The 12747-nt window shown below is 30.4% G+C and overlaps 2 protein-coding genes across 4 annotated transcripts; one reads left to right on the top strand and one right to left on the bottom strand.

The window, feature by feature from the left end:
• Positions 1-4900: 4900 nt before the first annotated feature.
• On the bottom strand, positions 4901-8015 carry LOC145048483 (E3 ubiquitin-protein ligase PRT1-like). Of its 3 annotated transcripts, XM_078996985.1 has the most exons (8): positions 7781-8015; positions 7254-7282; positions 6978-7157; positions 6665-6883; positions 6346-6537; positions 6129-6253; positions 5649-6044; positions 4901-5131 (listed from the first exon to the last, which is right to left on the bottom strand). In XM_078996985.1, exons 1-7 carry the CDS (start codon positions 7837-7839, stop codon positions 5652-5654), a joined length of 1197 nt encoding a protein of 398 aa, XP_078853111.1. In that variant the 5' UTR covers positions 7840-8015; the 3' UTR covers positions 4901-5131; positions 5649-5651. The 3 variants fall into 3 exon arrangements, with proteins under 3 accessions (XP_078853111.1, XP_078853112.1, XP_078853110.1); XM_078996986.1 differs by having other exon boundaries at positions 4901-6044; positions 7813-8015; XM_078996984.1 differs by having other exon boundaries at positions 4901-6044.
• Positions 8016-8466: 451 nt separating this feature from the next.
• On the top strand, positions 8467-9627 carry LOC145048485 (uncharacterized). Its single transcript, XM_078996987.1, has 2 exons — positions 8467-8770; positions 9398-9627. The coding sequence occupies exons 1-2, from the start codon at positions 8467-8469 to the stop codon at positions 9451-9453; spliced, it is 360 nt and encodes a 119-aa protein (XP_078853113.1). The 3' UTR covers positions 9454-9627.
• The last annotated feature ends 3120 nt before the right edge of the window (positions 9628-12747 follow it).

Consider the following 12747-nt stretch of genomic DNA (forward strand, 5'->3'; position numbering starts at 1 on the left):
CTATTTTTTTTTGTTTTTTTTTTTTTAAAAGTTATCCCTATGTACAAAAACTATTCCTATTCAAGAATATAGTAAGATTTCAATAAAAAATAAATGTGTCTCATTGTTATTCGGGTACTCAATTGAGAGAAAACAGTAGAGAAAAAAAAAGACCTAATCTAAAAATCAATACATTATATATTATAGGCCAATGGACCCTGAAAAAGTAGACGGACCAGGAAACAGTAGTTAATTCCCTAAAACCATAGATTTTTCCTGTTAACCGTAGTCAATGCATGTTGAAAGTAGTCAACGTTGGTCGAACTTCTCTTTCGTGGCCTATTTTGGCTAATGTTTTTTTTTTTTTTTGTTATTTTTGGATAGGTAATTAGGAAAAATGGTTATTTTAATTATTTTTACAAAAATCAATTTAAAGATTGAAATAAATTACTGGATCGATATTAAAAAGAAGATGTTGATAAGGATAATTTTCAAAAGGTTATCGACAAAGTAAAACTTTTTTAAGTGGATGAAGAAAAAAACTAAGTGATCCATAATTCTTAAATAACAAACTTGAATCAAATATTTATTCTAGGCTATTTCGAAAAAAATTCATATTATTTTAACAAACTCCTAGAAACCAATGAATGCATATTTAGTTGTTATATAATATTCATGTTATACTACCAAGTTCAGACATATATCTAAAAAACCAAATAGATCTATAATTATTTCATTTACCATTGTCGATATAGTTGATCGTCTTTTTAATACAAATACAATCTTTGTTCAAGAAAATAATAATTAAAAAGATTATTTTATGTAATCAATACCCCACAAGTACTTGTTGAAAAACTTCTATTTGTCATTTGGTTCCCTCTGGAGGACCCACTTTGATTACGATAAAATCTTACAAAATTTTATTATATTGTATTTTAAATAAACGCAATATATATATATATATATATATATATATATATATATATATATATATATATATATATATATATATATATATATATATATATATATATATATATGCGAAAATGCAAATAATTTGCGAAAACGCGAAAATAAGAAAAACTTATGAGTTTATACCACATTAACATTATATTTTGGACAATAACTTATCTAAACTTTGAAATATATGATGTTAATCGATAATAAATGAGAAATTGTTTCATATTAGCAAAGTATGATTTTTGACAATTTTATTATGAAAACATGAATTTAAAAATGGTTAAGAACGTTAAAAAATGTAATTATTAAAACCGTTTTTTAAATCTATATTATTATAACACCATCCAATGTAAACTTACTATATTTAACTTATTGTTAATAAATTTATTTTTATAGTGCATGTGTTTGATTTTTTATAAGATAAAATCTGTTTTCGCGTTTTCGTAAAATATTTATATTTTCGTATTAACCTACTTGTGCATATATATATATATATATATATATATATATATATATATATATATATATATATATATATATATATATATATATATATATATATATATATATATATATGGGTAAAGTGAATATACCTAACAACTTTATATAAGCTTAGGTACCTAACTCCATAATACTACATTAGTTTGTATCATATTTACATTGTAATTGCCTAAGGTTCTTAAACTTCAACCCCATAACTTGATTACTTCCAAAATATTTGGACTTTCACAAATATCTTTCTTTTACATCACGTCTTTCTATCGAATACCACCTAATGGGCTTGATATCCTACCACTACAAATGAAAGGATGTAGGAGAAATATAATGATGAATTTCCAATTTTTTTTGATGTAAATCAAGTTTACGGAGGAAGTTTAAGAACCTTGGATGATTGCAACGAAAATTTAATGCAAAATAACGTAGTTTGATGAGGTTAGGTACCTAAGCTTATATAAGGTTGTTAGGTATATTCACTTTACCCTATATATATATATATATATATATATATATATATATATATATATATATATATATATATATATATATATATATATATATATACTTGTATGTTATACGAAGTACATGGATATCATACCATTCTAGATTTTTCCAACTATCAATTAAATTAATAAATAACAATGCCTCAGATAGTTGCAATTAACTACAAAAATTATGACAATAGTTGTTTAAGAGTGACGCAAATGAAAATTATACACGAACTTACTTTACTTACTTCCACCTGTTTGTCGGATTGGCTTGACTGAAATTGTGGCTAATCTAAACTTGTAACTTTATTGTGGTCAAATGTAAATGATTTTTAATCAATAATAAAGTAACTCAGAGTGATCAAAACCATATACTCTTCAAAATTGAAAAACGCAGAGCTGTCATTGTTTATTTTCAATCCAAGTCAAGCAACATCAAAATTTTAAAAACATTAGGATAAAGAATAAAAAAATTTTAAAAACACAAAGTGCATATGATATTCGTGACTTCTTAATGTTTTTTATATTACATGATTGTTGTTGTATGCACTTGATGGTTGGAGTTTTCATTTCAATTTATTGGAGGCTATACCGTGGTGTAGATCCAGTTAGGTCGATTTGACAATAGATACTTGTACTATCAAATACTTGATCTGCATAGGATCAACTTCTCTAATTAAAGGCTGATTTTGTAGTGGAAGTTTCTCTAATCAAATACTCGATCGATAGAGAATCATCTTCTCTAATCAAATTCGATCGGCATATTATCATTTTCCCCAATTGGATATTTGATCGGATCTACTATCGATAAGGAATCGACTTCTCGATCAGATCTTTAATCAACAAGGAAGGGCGAGAGGCGGCGATTGAAGACAACAACTTCTGTTCCAGATATACGGCAGAGCGATGATATTAGGTCATTGTAGTGGAAGACGGCAATGAAGAGAGTGGTAAGGCGATCTAAGTGATGGCCGTTGACGAGGTAGGGGTGGTCGTTGGAGGAGAGAGACGGTGAATGGAGAGAGGATGAAGTTTGTGAAGAATATGAGAGAGAGAGAGAGACTTCTTTAGGAATTTTATATTAATATGTTTTTTTTTTTCCTTTAATTACTTGCTATTCCAGATTTACCCTTGTGGTATAATGATAAAAACCTAAAATATCGTATTATATTCACTCATATTTACAAAAATACCATGATCAATCCGAGTCATTCAATATTCAATCCAACGTTTTACATTTAGTTCTCGGGTTCTCATGAATATATATATATATATATATATATATATATATATATATATATATATATATATATATATATATATATATATATATATATATATATATATATATATGAGGGCTCGTACGAAAATACAATTAATTTACGAAAACACGAAAACAAGGAATGTGCCAACTCAACTTTATATTTTGGACAAGAATTCATCCAAACTTTAAACTATATGATGATAATCGTTGATAAATGAAAAATTGTTTCATATTAAAAAGCATGTTTTTTTTTTATTTTTTTATTATGAAAACTTGAATTTAAGTGGTTAAATACGTAAATACAAATAATTTGCGAAAACACGAAAACAAAGAATGTGCCACCTCAACCTTATATTTTGGACAAGAATCCATTCAACTTTGAACTACATGATGATAATTGATGATACATGAGAAATTGTTTCATATTAAAAAAACATGTCTTTGATATTTTTATTATAAAAATTTGAATTTAAAAGTGGTTTAAAAACGTGAAAAAAAAATAAATAGAGAAACCGTTGTTAAACCACCTTTCAATCTATATTACCATAACACCTTCCAATGTAAAATTATTATTTTTAATTTATTGCTAATAAATATAAATTTTAAAATACATGTGTTTGATTTTTATAAGATAAAATATGTTTTCGTATTGTTTCTAATAAAGAATTCATAATTGTTTTAATATATTTATATTTAATAATATAGTTTAATTACTAATAATATTGATATGATTTATTTATTTAAAGGATTATTTTAGTCAACTTGTTAAAATATAAAAAAAATCTTTTGTCAAACATTAGTTGAAATAGCTTTTGAATTTAAAGTTTTTTGTTTAACCCAAAAGCTACAAGCTTTTGTTGCTGCTAAATGATTTTTTTTTTTATTTCAAGTTTTTTTTCTTAAATGCTAAAAGCTCCCAAAAACTGTGTGCCAAACACGCTCATAAACTATCAAACTAAGCATGACAAATCTTGACACGACCTGCAACATGATATAAATGGGTTTGGGTTGAGTTTTTCAACACCCAACATGTTTAATAAACATGTCATATATAGGTTGCCAACCCATTTAGAATTTTAATAAAAAAAGTTATATATTTTTTAAATGTATTAAGTACTATTCATAGGAATATCAGATTAATGTGGTTATTACATTAACACTTAATTTATCTATGTTCGTATTAATGTTTTAGTTTTAACATGTTACAATGAATGTTATTAATTTTCATTTGCATCTAGAATTCATTTAATGTTTAATTATCTATTTTATTTTTAGAATCTAACCCAAGAACCCAAATTTGACTCACAAACCCCCAACCTGTGAACCTGTATAGTTAAATGGATCGTGTTCAAGTTGGTGTATTTTCACCAGCCAACCCGAACACGACAAAATTGCACGGTCTATATCAAACAATCCCTTAGATATGATTTTTTTTTTTTTTTTTTTTTTGTTTAAAAAGTTTTAATTTAATAAATGGTCAATCGGTTAACTGGAATAAAAAACCTGTTAACCAGTTTTCCGGTTTAAATTTAGTTTCAAGAAATTAACCAACCGATAGTTTTGATTTAAATTTAGTTTCAAGAAATTAACCAACCGATAGTTTTGATTAACCTTCCGAATTACAATTTTGGTTAGGTTAACCATCCATGTTGGTATGAGAAAAAAGTTGTCCTCTTGCTACGGAATCCAATCCGTTGATATTCCTTTAGTATTTTATCACACAAAAAAATTAATAAATAAATAAACAAGTTCAAATTCCATCATACAAAACACTACCTAATTTTCAGAATGTTTATAGTAATGCACAAGCGATACGAAATCCGAATAATTACAAAAACCAAGGTAACAATTTTCATTTAAACACCAAAGAATGTGGTTAATGGTTTGGCAAAACGGCTAGTGTAGTTGCGATCAGATGGCCGAAGTTCAAGTATACAACAAACTGCAAGAAATAGCAGCGTACTTCACTACTGTTACCAATATGGACAATGTACTTCACTTTTTACTGATTATAACAATGTACTTACAATTTTTTACCAATAATAAGAATATGTACCCCATAATAGCAACATATATACATTTCTTTATGCATATATAGCAACCTACTTACAACTCCTTACCCATAACAACAACATACTTATATATATTCTCTATTGTTAAAATACTTAATAACAATAGGCAACAAATAAAGTACATCATCGATATAGTTTATGAAATATAAGCACGTTGCTATTATTTGTAAAAATTAAAGTAACATTGCAACTATGGGTGGAAAAATAGCAACATTTACACTTCCTTACCCATAATAGCAATCTACTTAGAGTTCTTTATTGTCAAGTGTTAACAACAATATGTAAGAAACAAATGTAAGTACACTGCTATTATGAGTAAAAAAAATATAAAGTACATTGCCCATATGGGTAACAAGAGTAACGTATGTTGCCATTGAGCATACTCACTTTTCATAAAGGTGTTTCATTGCGACTCTGACCTTCTCTTGACCCATTATCATCATCATCATCATTAACATTATTATTATTATTATTATTATTATTATTATTATTATTATTATCATCAAGAGAAGAAGATGCAGATTCTAAGGCTTGATTAAGAGGTGGGTTAGAGCGATTGCGGGAAGCAGCAGAAACAACTGCCAGCTGTCCACTTAACAATCTGTAGATGACATCACGGTTGATGGCTGGTTTAACTAACTCAAGCTGGTGTTCAGGGGTATGTTTCTGGTTGAACCTGCCTGGAAGCTTTGAGCCTGTTTTGTGGCAATCTCCACATAAATCATAACCACTTTTTTCCTTGCAGTCTTTACATCGATATCTTTCCCCAATTATTGGACACATCTGTGTCAACAAATGAAAATTTCAATACACACATGTTAATGTTAAACAATATAGAAAAGCAGAAAAAAAGAAAATGGAACTTACCCCACACCTGTCACAACCAAACCCAGGATGAAATTTTGAGCCATGAGCAGTCCACCATTGAAGGAAATTCTCTTCTGTTGGATATGGAAACTTGGAAGCTTCAGCATCGGCTGCTGCTGATGAACCTATTTTTGAAAGTTCAAAGACATACAGAAAGTAAATATAATGGCAACATATCAGACATGTGTAGCTATATGATAACATCATCAAAACTCACTTGTCAATGAATTTCCATTTTGAGTTTGCTGCATACTGCTTTTTCTATGTGCATACTCTGAAGAAAAATGTTCCTCTAGGAAATAATCAAGCTGTTTGGAGACTTTTGGAAATCCACTCGGATGATTACATTCACAAACTTGACATTTAATTACTTTATCCTCTGGGACACTGATGCAGGCCTCACAGTAAACTAAACATCAATTTCGGAAGGAAAAAAAAAAAAAAAAAAAGTAAATAATAATTTTCACATTTTGAATGAGAAAACACCAAAAGGAAACTACATAATATCTAATAGAAAAAAGAAAAACTAAGCATACCATGACCACAATTAAGAGCAACAGGTCGAAATAGCAGCTGCTTGCATGCAGAACAAAGCATATCAGCAACTGTTACTTGCTGACAGTTTCCAGCAGAACTTCCATCAACAGATTTCTTTTCTTCAGTAGAAGGATTTATCAACAAATTATCTAATTCTTCACCAGTAACAACAGAGTCTATATCTGTAGCAAAGCCTACTGAGCCTTGTCGTTCATCCTCTATACCATGGACACATAGAAAATTAGGTCAACACTTCATAAGTGTCATCTAATATAAATGCATAAATCAGTTGTAGAGTAATGTAGAAATTACCAAGTGTTTGCGTTTTCCTTCTATCATAAGAGATTGGATACATCTTGTTGAGAAAGGTGTCTAGCATCTGACAGATGGCTGGAAAATGACGATATGGGTGCCTACATAATGGACAATGAGATTGACCTCTCATATCCATGGAGTGGTGGCAACACCAGAAACAGGTGACATGGCCACAAACTACAAAAATATCAAGAACAATGCAAGTAGTAATTTAGTAACATGAAACCAAATTAACACCGGTAGCATAATCCAGTTTTCTCAAGCATTTCCTACCTAAAACAATGGGTTTGTACAGAATGTCTCTGAAACAAAAAAGCAACATTAGTGAAGAAACAAAAGCTTACCAAAAATCAACAGAAATAACGTGTATATAGAACATAGTAGCTTATAATCATCAAATTATAAGCCCAGAAAATGATATACCGACCTTCAAATTCATATTAGCACACATCACTACAATATGAAACTTATAGATTATAATAATCGAAATTGTTAGCGCAGAAACAGTGTTATACCAAGCTTCCAATCCATGCTGTTTATAATCTCGAATTTAGAAGGACTACATCTTATAACAAAATAACAAAAAGTCGAAATTCTAGTAGAAAACCAATAGAACTATAAAAATTAACGACGAATCTTACTCGATTCCTACTTCATATATGAATATAAATACGAATCGTAATTGAGCCACTAGAGAAACAACAAATTTAATTCAAAACCCTAAAATTAAGTAGAAAAATCCAATTTAATTGTGCGAAATTGAATAACAGCAAAGTTATAACGAAGTTTGGGAGTATTACAAGCAAACGGCACATATAAAATGATCAGAAACCTGCTCCGATTCATTGCATTCTTCCATGGCTGATTGATTCTTTCGGTTTGTGATTTCAAGTTTTCTTCTGCTAATTTTATTCTGAATATTCTTCAGATGAAAAAAAAGTCGGAGGCTCAGAGCACGCGAGACATCTGGGTCTGACTTTTACATTTTTCTTTTGGGCCAGCCCACTATTATTAGCCCGATATATGGACATTCTTTCCCGATCTAACCTAATCGAAACTCGGAACTACCGACTTTCAAGTTTCAACGTTTTTTTTTACTGCGTGCGAGTATGCGACTTCCCTCTCCCTCCTGTTCTTGCTGATCGATCAAGAGTTAAGTAGGTAAGCATCTTATTCATTTTAAGGTTCTTGAGTCTTCCCTCTCCCTCCTCTTCTTGCTGATCGACGACTTCTTTACTGAATTTGTGATTGCTTCTTGACTTTGCTACCGAATTTGTGATTGCTTCTTTTGACTTTGCTCTTTGTTACTTGAATCTGTGAATGTTATGTAAATGCAAGTAGATGTGATGTAATTGAAAGCATTAATGTATTATAATTTTTAATATAATATAGTATATATTTTTAAGTTAAAAGAAAGAGTATAAATACATGGGATATCTCCAGATTGTAGAGTTCATTTTTCTGTGGATGTTTGTGTTGTAGAGAGATGGAATTGGCTACGAAGGCTTTGGAATTTGCGAACAGAGCAGCGAGCAACAACACTGTAATCAACATATTCCTTGTGGGTGCGTTCGGAGGATTGGCAGTTAGATCATTGAACCAACAAAGACAGATCGAAGCCCTAGAATCTCAAAGGGATTCGCTTGTGAAATCCAACAAATCAATGCGACAAACCATTTGGGATTGGAAGCAAAAGCTCTATACCGAGGCTGAGGCTGATAAAAAACCGATTGTTCCACTCTCAAAACTCAAGTCGATTTATGGCGAAGTCCCCACACTCTCCCAATCTGGTCAGTTCATTGAATTGTTCGTCTCTCATTTGTCTAGTTTTCTTGTTGCCAATGATCGTTATGTTAGTATATTGTTTTGATTTGTGCTTTTGATCCACATCCTAAATGCATTCTTGTTCGATCTTAATTCGAAGCCTAGTTATCCACATTTCAGAAATCTTCCACACTTGGCTTAATTTATTTGATTTTCAGATTCCAAACCTTTCAGTTTGCTATGAAAGCAAACACATTTTGTTTGTAAGAAATGTATATGTAGGAAGGACAGCTTTAGACATTCATTGGATCGAGACTGATTGATGTTAATGGGACAAAACAACATGGACTCGTTTTCTATCTCTCCTCGTGTAGAGAAGACATAAATGCTTTCATCCCCATCATCAAAAATATCCCTAAAAAGCTTGCAAAAGACATAAATGTCCTTCCACCCACCTTGCAAAATTGCAAACTTTGACTATAAAAGTGAACCATGTTAATGGAAAAAGGAGAAAATAGATTGTTTAAAAATTTGCAAATTCTCCATATCCAGATTAAAAAACATCGACATATATATTCATAAGCGAAGGCATCTAATTCCATATGGGATGTTGTGTGTGTTTTGGTCTTACTGTTTGTTTGTTGTGCATGCAGCTGGAATTGCCGAGAAGAAAGACGGAAAAGCATCTGCAACTAAAATCGTAATCTGAGTAACAAGTAAAAGGAATAATGAAGGTCAATCAACAACATGAAATGATTTTTCTAATTCCCTCTTGTTTTGTGGAACATATAGTGTATGGTAGCATATGTGCAAAATTGTAACCTTAGAATCGAGTATGTGTACCAAATAATATGGGTCCATCAGACCAGAATTTCATGCCTGAGTTCGTTGTTGTCTGAGCTTTTGACCTATAGTTACATTATTTAACTTGTAATTAAAAACCTGATCTGATTCACTTGTAAAACTCATGACCCTACTATTTAATATTTAAAAATGTAATAACATAATAAAGGATAGAGTAAATTACAAAAATGGTCCATATGGTTGGGTTCATTTTACAAGTAGTCAAACATTTGAAAAGATGATAGCGGAACAATGATCAAAGTAAAGGGGTATTCTAAATCGAAGTGTTTGGTTTTCCAAACTCGGTTTCGAGTTTAAGCCTAAACTCATTCGAAATTTTTGAGAATTAAGAAGCTTGTATTGTTTATATAACATATGTATAGGAACTATGTTTCATGTTATCGTCGATGTGAGACAATTTTAGAATTTAAGAAAATAAGTTGAAAAACCGATAAACAAAAAAACGTATGCCCGTGTGAAGGCTAAGATTCAAAATAAGGACCTCAAAGTTAAAAGTTCAATACTTTCTCACTTGGATGATTTATTACTTATGTTTAATTTTCATAACATTATAAAATAATAGGTATAATCCGTATAAATATATATAAAATAAGCTGCGAAAATAAAAATAAATAAATAAATGTTTGAAAGAAGATTTGAGCTTGCAACCTCCAAAAACACCTCTTAATGCTTTAACCATATAAACCAACTACAATTTGTATTATTATCTCGCTAAACATATTAATATTATATACACAACAAAATTTTTCTAAAAAAATTACAATATCAAAAAAAATTGTGGGGCATCCCAGGATATCTCGGGATCTACTATGGATCCGTCCAAGACCATAAGTCTATACAATATGTATGATAAGTGAGACTTATTTGATAATATTGAACATCGTCCCAAACAAGAGTAAGAACCTTGTAGTGATGGTGTGAAGTGTGTAGTTTCATGGAGCTTCAAAAGCTTTTTTTTTTTTTTTTTTATATCTCTCTGTGTGAGATTTTATTTATATATATAAGCGGTGATGTGGAATGTTGTTTTTTCTAAGGTGAGTAAGGATGTAGTGAAACTATGTGGCGATAAACACTTTGCGGAGTATATCTTATGGTCTAACCATCAACGGATTGATTTCCCATTGGTAGTTATAATTAATTCACCCAAAGAAGCCATCAATAATATTCTAACCTTTTATTGCTAATATACTAAATCTTCATTCAACACACCAATATTCCAGATTTTAACAATTTATCACCAATAAAAGTACAATGGTGTATTTGTGTTTAGGATGGTTATAATGGATTTTATGAGGACATCCAAATGACATTTTTCCAATTTCATAAATTCAAAGGCTAAAATTATGTGAAATGAAGAGACAAGAGGACATTGATTGTTTGTCTGACTTTTTGCTTGGCATCATGGGTCGCATCGAGAGATCAGGTAGATGTTAAAGCACATGCGAAAGGTTAACAACACCACCCGAATAAACAATTATTCTTTTGAGTTTTAGGTTGAGGTGAAGCTGTTGGTGGAACCGTGGGCACTTCATATTCATGCTCACGGTTCTTCTATATTCATTTGTGTTAATCGTTGGCAATGCATCAATATCATGTAGAATTCTCTTTTCCTGATCTGGAGTTATTCTCATCAGCGCTAGGGTTAGGGCTAGGCATATCACGTAGTCCGGTTAATCTTGTGTATCTTTCTTTGTGTTCTTGTTAACATCGAGCTCCAACTTTCTGTTTTCAACTTTGGCATCAGTATCGTTTTTTGTAATTATTAGGGTTTAGGAAGTGTCGTGTGGTAATTCTCTTTCATGTTTCCTTTGTAAATTTTATGATCGAATCTTTCGATTTCTAGGTGTATCATTAGGAGCAACAATGTATTTAGAAGAATTGTCTCTATGTACAGGTCGAGCTTTTGTTTTGAAGATTATGCGTTATGTGAACCATGGTTTTATAAGAAACTTGAATCATATTATTGAAAGCCACTTAATGGTGGTTAGATCCAAGAACAAAGAAAAGATAGATAATGGTTTTTTGACTCATCCGAGACTAGTCTAAAAAACAAAAACCAAAGTTTATATACATATCATTTTTGTGTTAGTTTTACATTTGTTAATCACACATTACCTTCTTCTTTCCTCTATTTTATTAATTTTTAGTGTATCATTTTAGTAAATCTTAATATATAATTTTGATGTTAATTAAACATTTGTTAACTAAAATACTTAAAATCAAAACAAAAAAACAAAATAAACCAAAATCAAACCACAAACCCCGAAATTGAACCGGAAAATGACTAAAGTACAATGGGATGTAATAAGGACCCGAGTATATATAAGTTTAGTGACTAAGTCATTATGTAAATGAGATGTAATTTAGTATCAAATAAGTTTCTTAGTCTTATTACATCCATTAGAGTCATTTATAAAAGTTACGAAATGTTTAGATGCATAAGGACTAAAGTACAATAGGCAAATGAGTAAAAATCACCATTTGTGCATAATGGGCTGAACCCGGGCAGACCCAAGGCTAGTGTAAATGAGCTCGGTCGGGTTTAAGCAATGTTTGTTTCATAAAAACGTTAATCATAACTCAAGTTTGGCTTATCCGCTTGACCTCTAGCTCCTTTCACATTTTTCATATAACCTTGAAATTAGTACTTAAATCATAAATTTAGTCAACCAACTTTGTACAGATATTTCGGTAGTTTGTAATCCATTAATGGTATTATTTAGGTGGTAATTAAGAAGTCTTTTGTCTTCGGAAGGAGTAATGAAGCATAACAAACACTTGAGGTGAGTGAATGTTGAGTACATGTTCCTATCACGATATTTATTAAATATTATGGTATAAACTTATATAACAAGTACCTTTGCTTTCTATGTGACCTTTTTGGTATGTTTGTGCATTTTGGAAATGTCTTCATTTAAAAATGCAAATGTTGGTTGAAAACTTGTTTAAGCATCATACTTGTGCATATGGATGGACACATAACTCCAAAATGTTGAACTTAGTGTTCGGGACTCTAAGTGGGTTTTGAGTATGATGCTACTATTTTGTTTGTCATTGGAACATTGGGACCCTAGAATGGAAAAGACTTTGTTTTGAGAGTAGAGAACTCGAGTTGGGATTTAGAAGCATGTGTATGTGC

Source organism: Lactuca saligna, chromosome 5 (assembly GCF_052625555.1).
Source record: "Lactuca saligna cultivar CGN05327 chromosome 5, ASM5262555v1, whole genome shotgun sequence".
Taxonomy (NCBI): domain Eukaryota; kingdom Viridiplantae; phylum Streptophyta; class Magnoliopsida; order Asterales; family Asteraceae; genus Lactuca; species Lactuca saligna.

Excerpts from the sequence above, each read along its gene's own strand:
- LOC145048483 (XM_078996985.1), bottom strand. The coding sequence starts at position 7,839 with ATGGAAGAATGCAATGAATCGGAGCAGGTTTCTGATCATTTTATATGT. Across the intron at positions 6,884-6,977 it reads AAGGAAAACGCAAACACTTG|AGGATGAACGACAAGGCTCA; the intron begins GTAATTTCTACA and ends TCCATGGTATAG. Across the intron at positions 6,045-6,128 it reads TTGGTTGTGACAGGTGTGGG|ATGTGTCCAATAATTGGGGA; the intron begins GTAAGTTCCATT and ends TTGTTGACACAG.
- LOC145048485 (XM_078996987.1), top strand. The coding sequence starts at position 8,467 with ATGGAATTGGCTACGAAGGCTTTGGAATTTGCGAACAGAGCAGCGAGC. Across the intron at positions 8,771-9,397 it reads CCCCACACTCTCCCAATCTG|CTGGAATTGCCGAGAAGAAA; the intron begins GTCAGTTCATTG and ends TTGTGCATGCAG.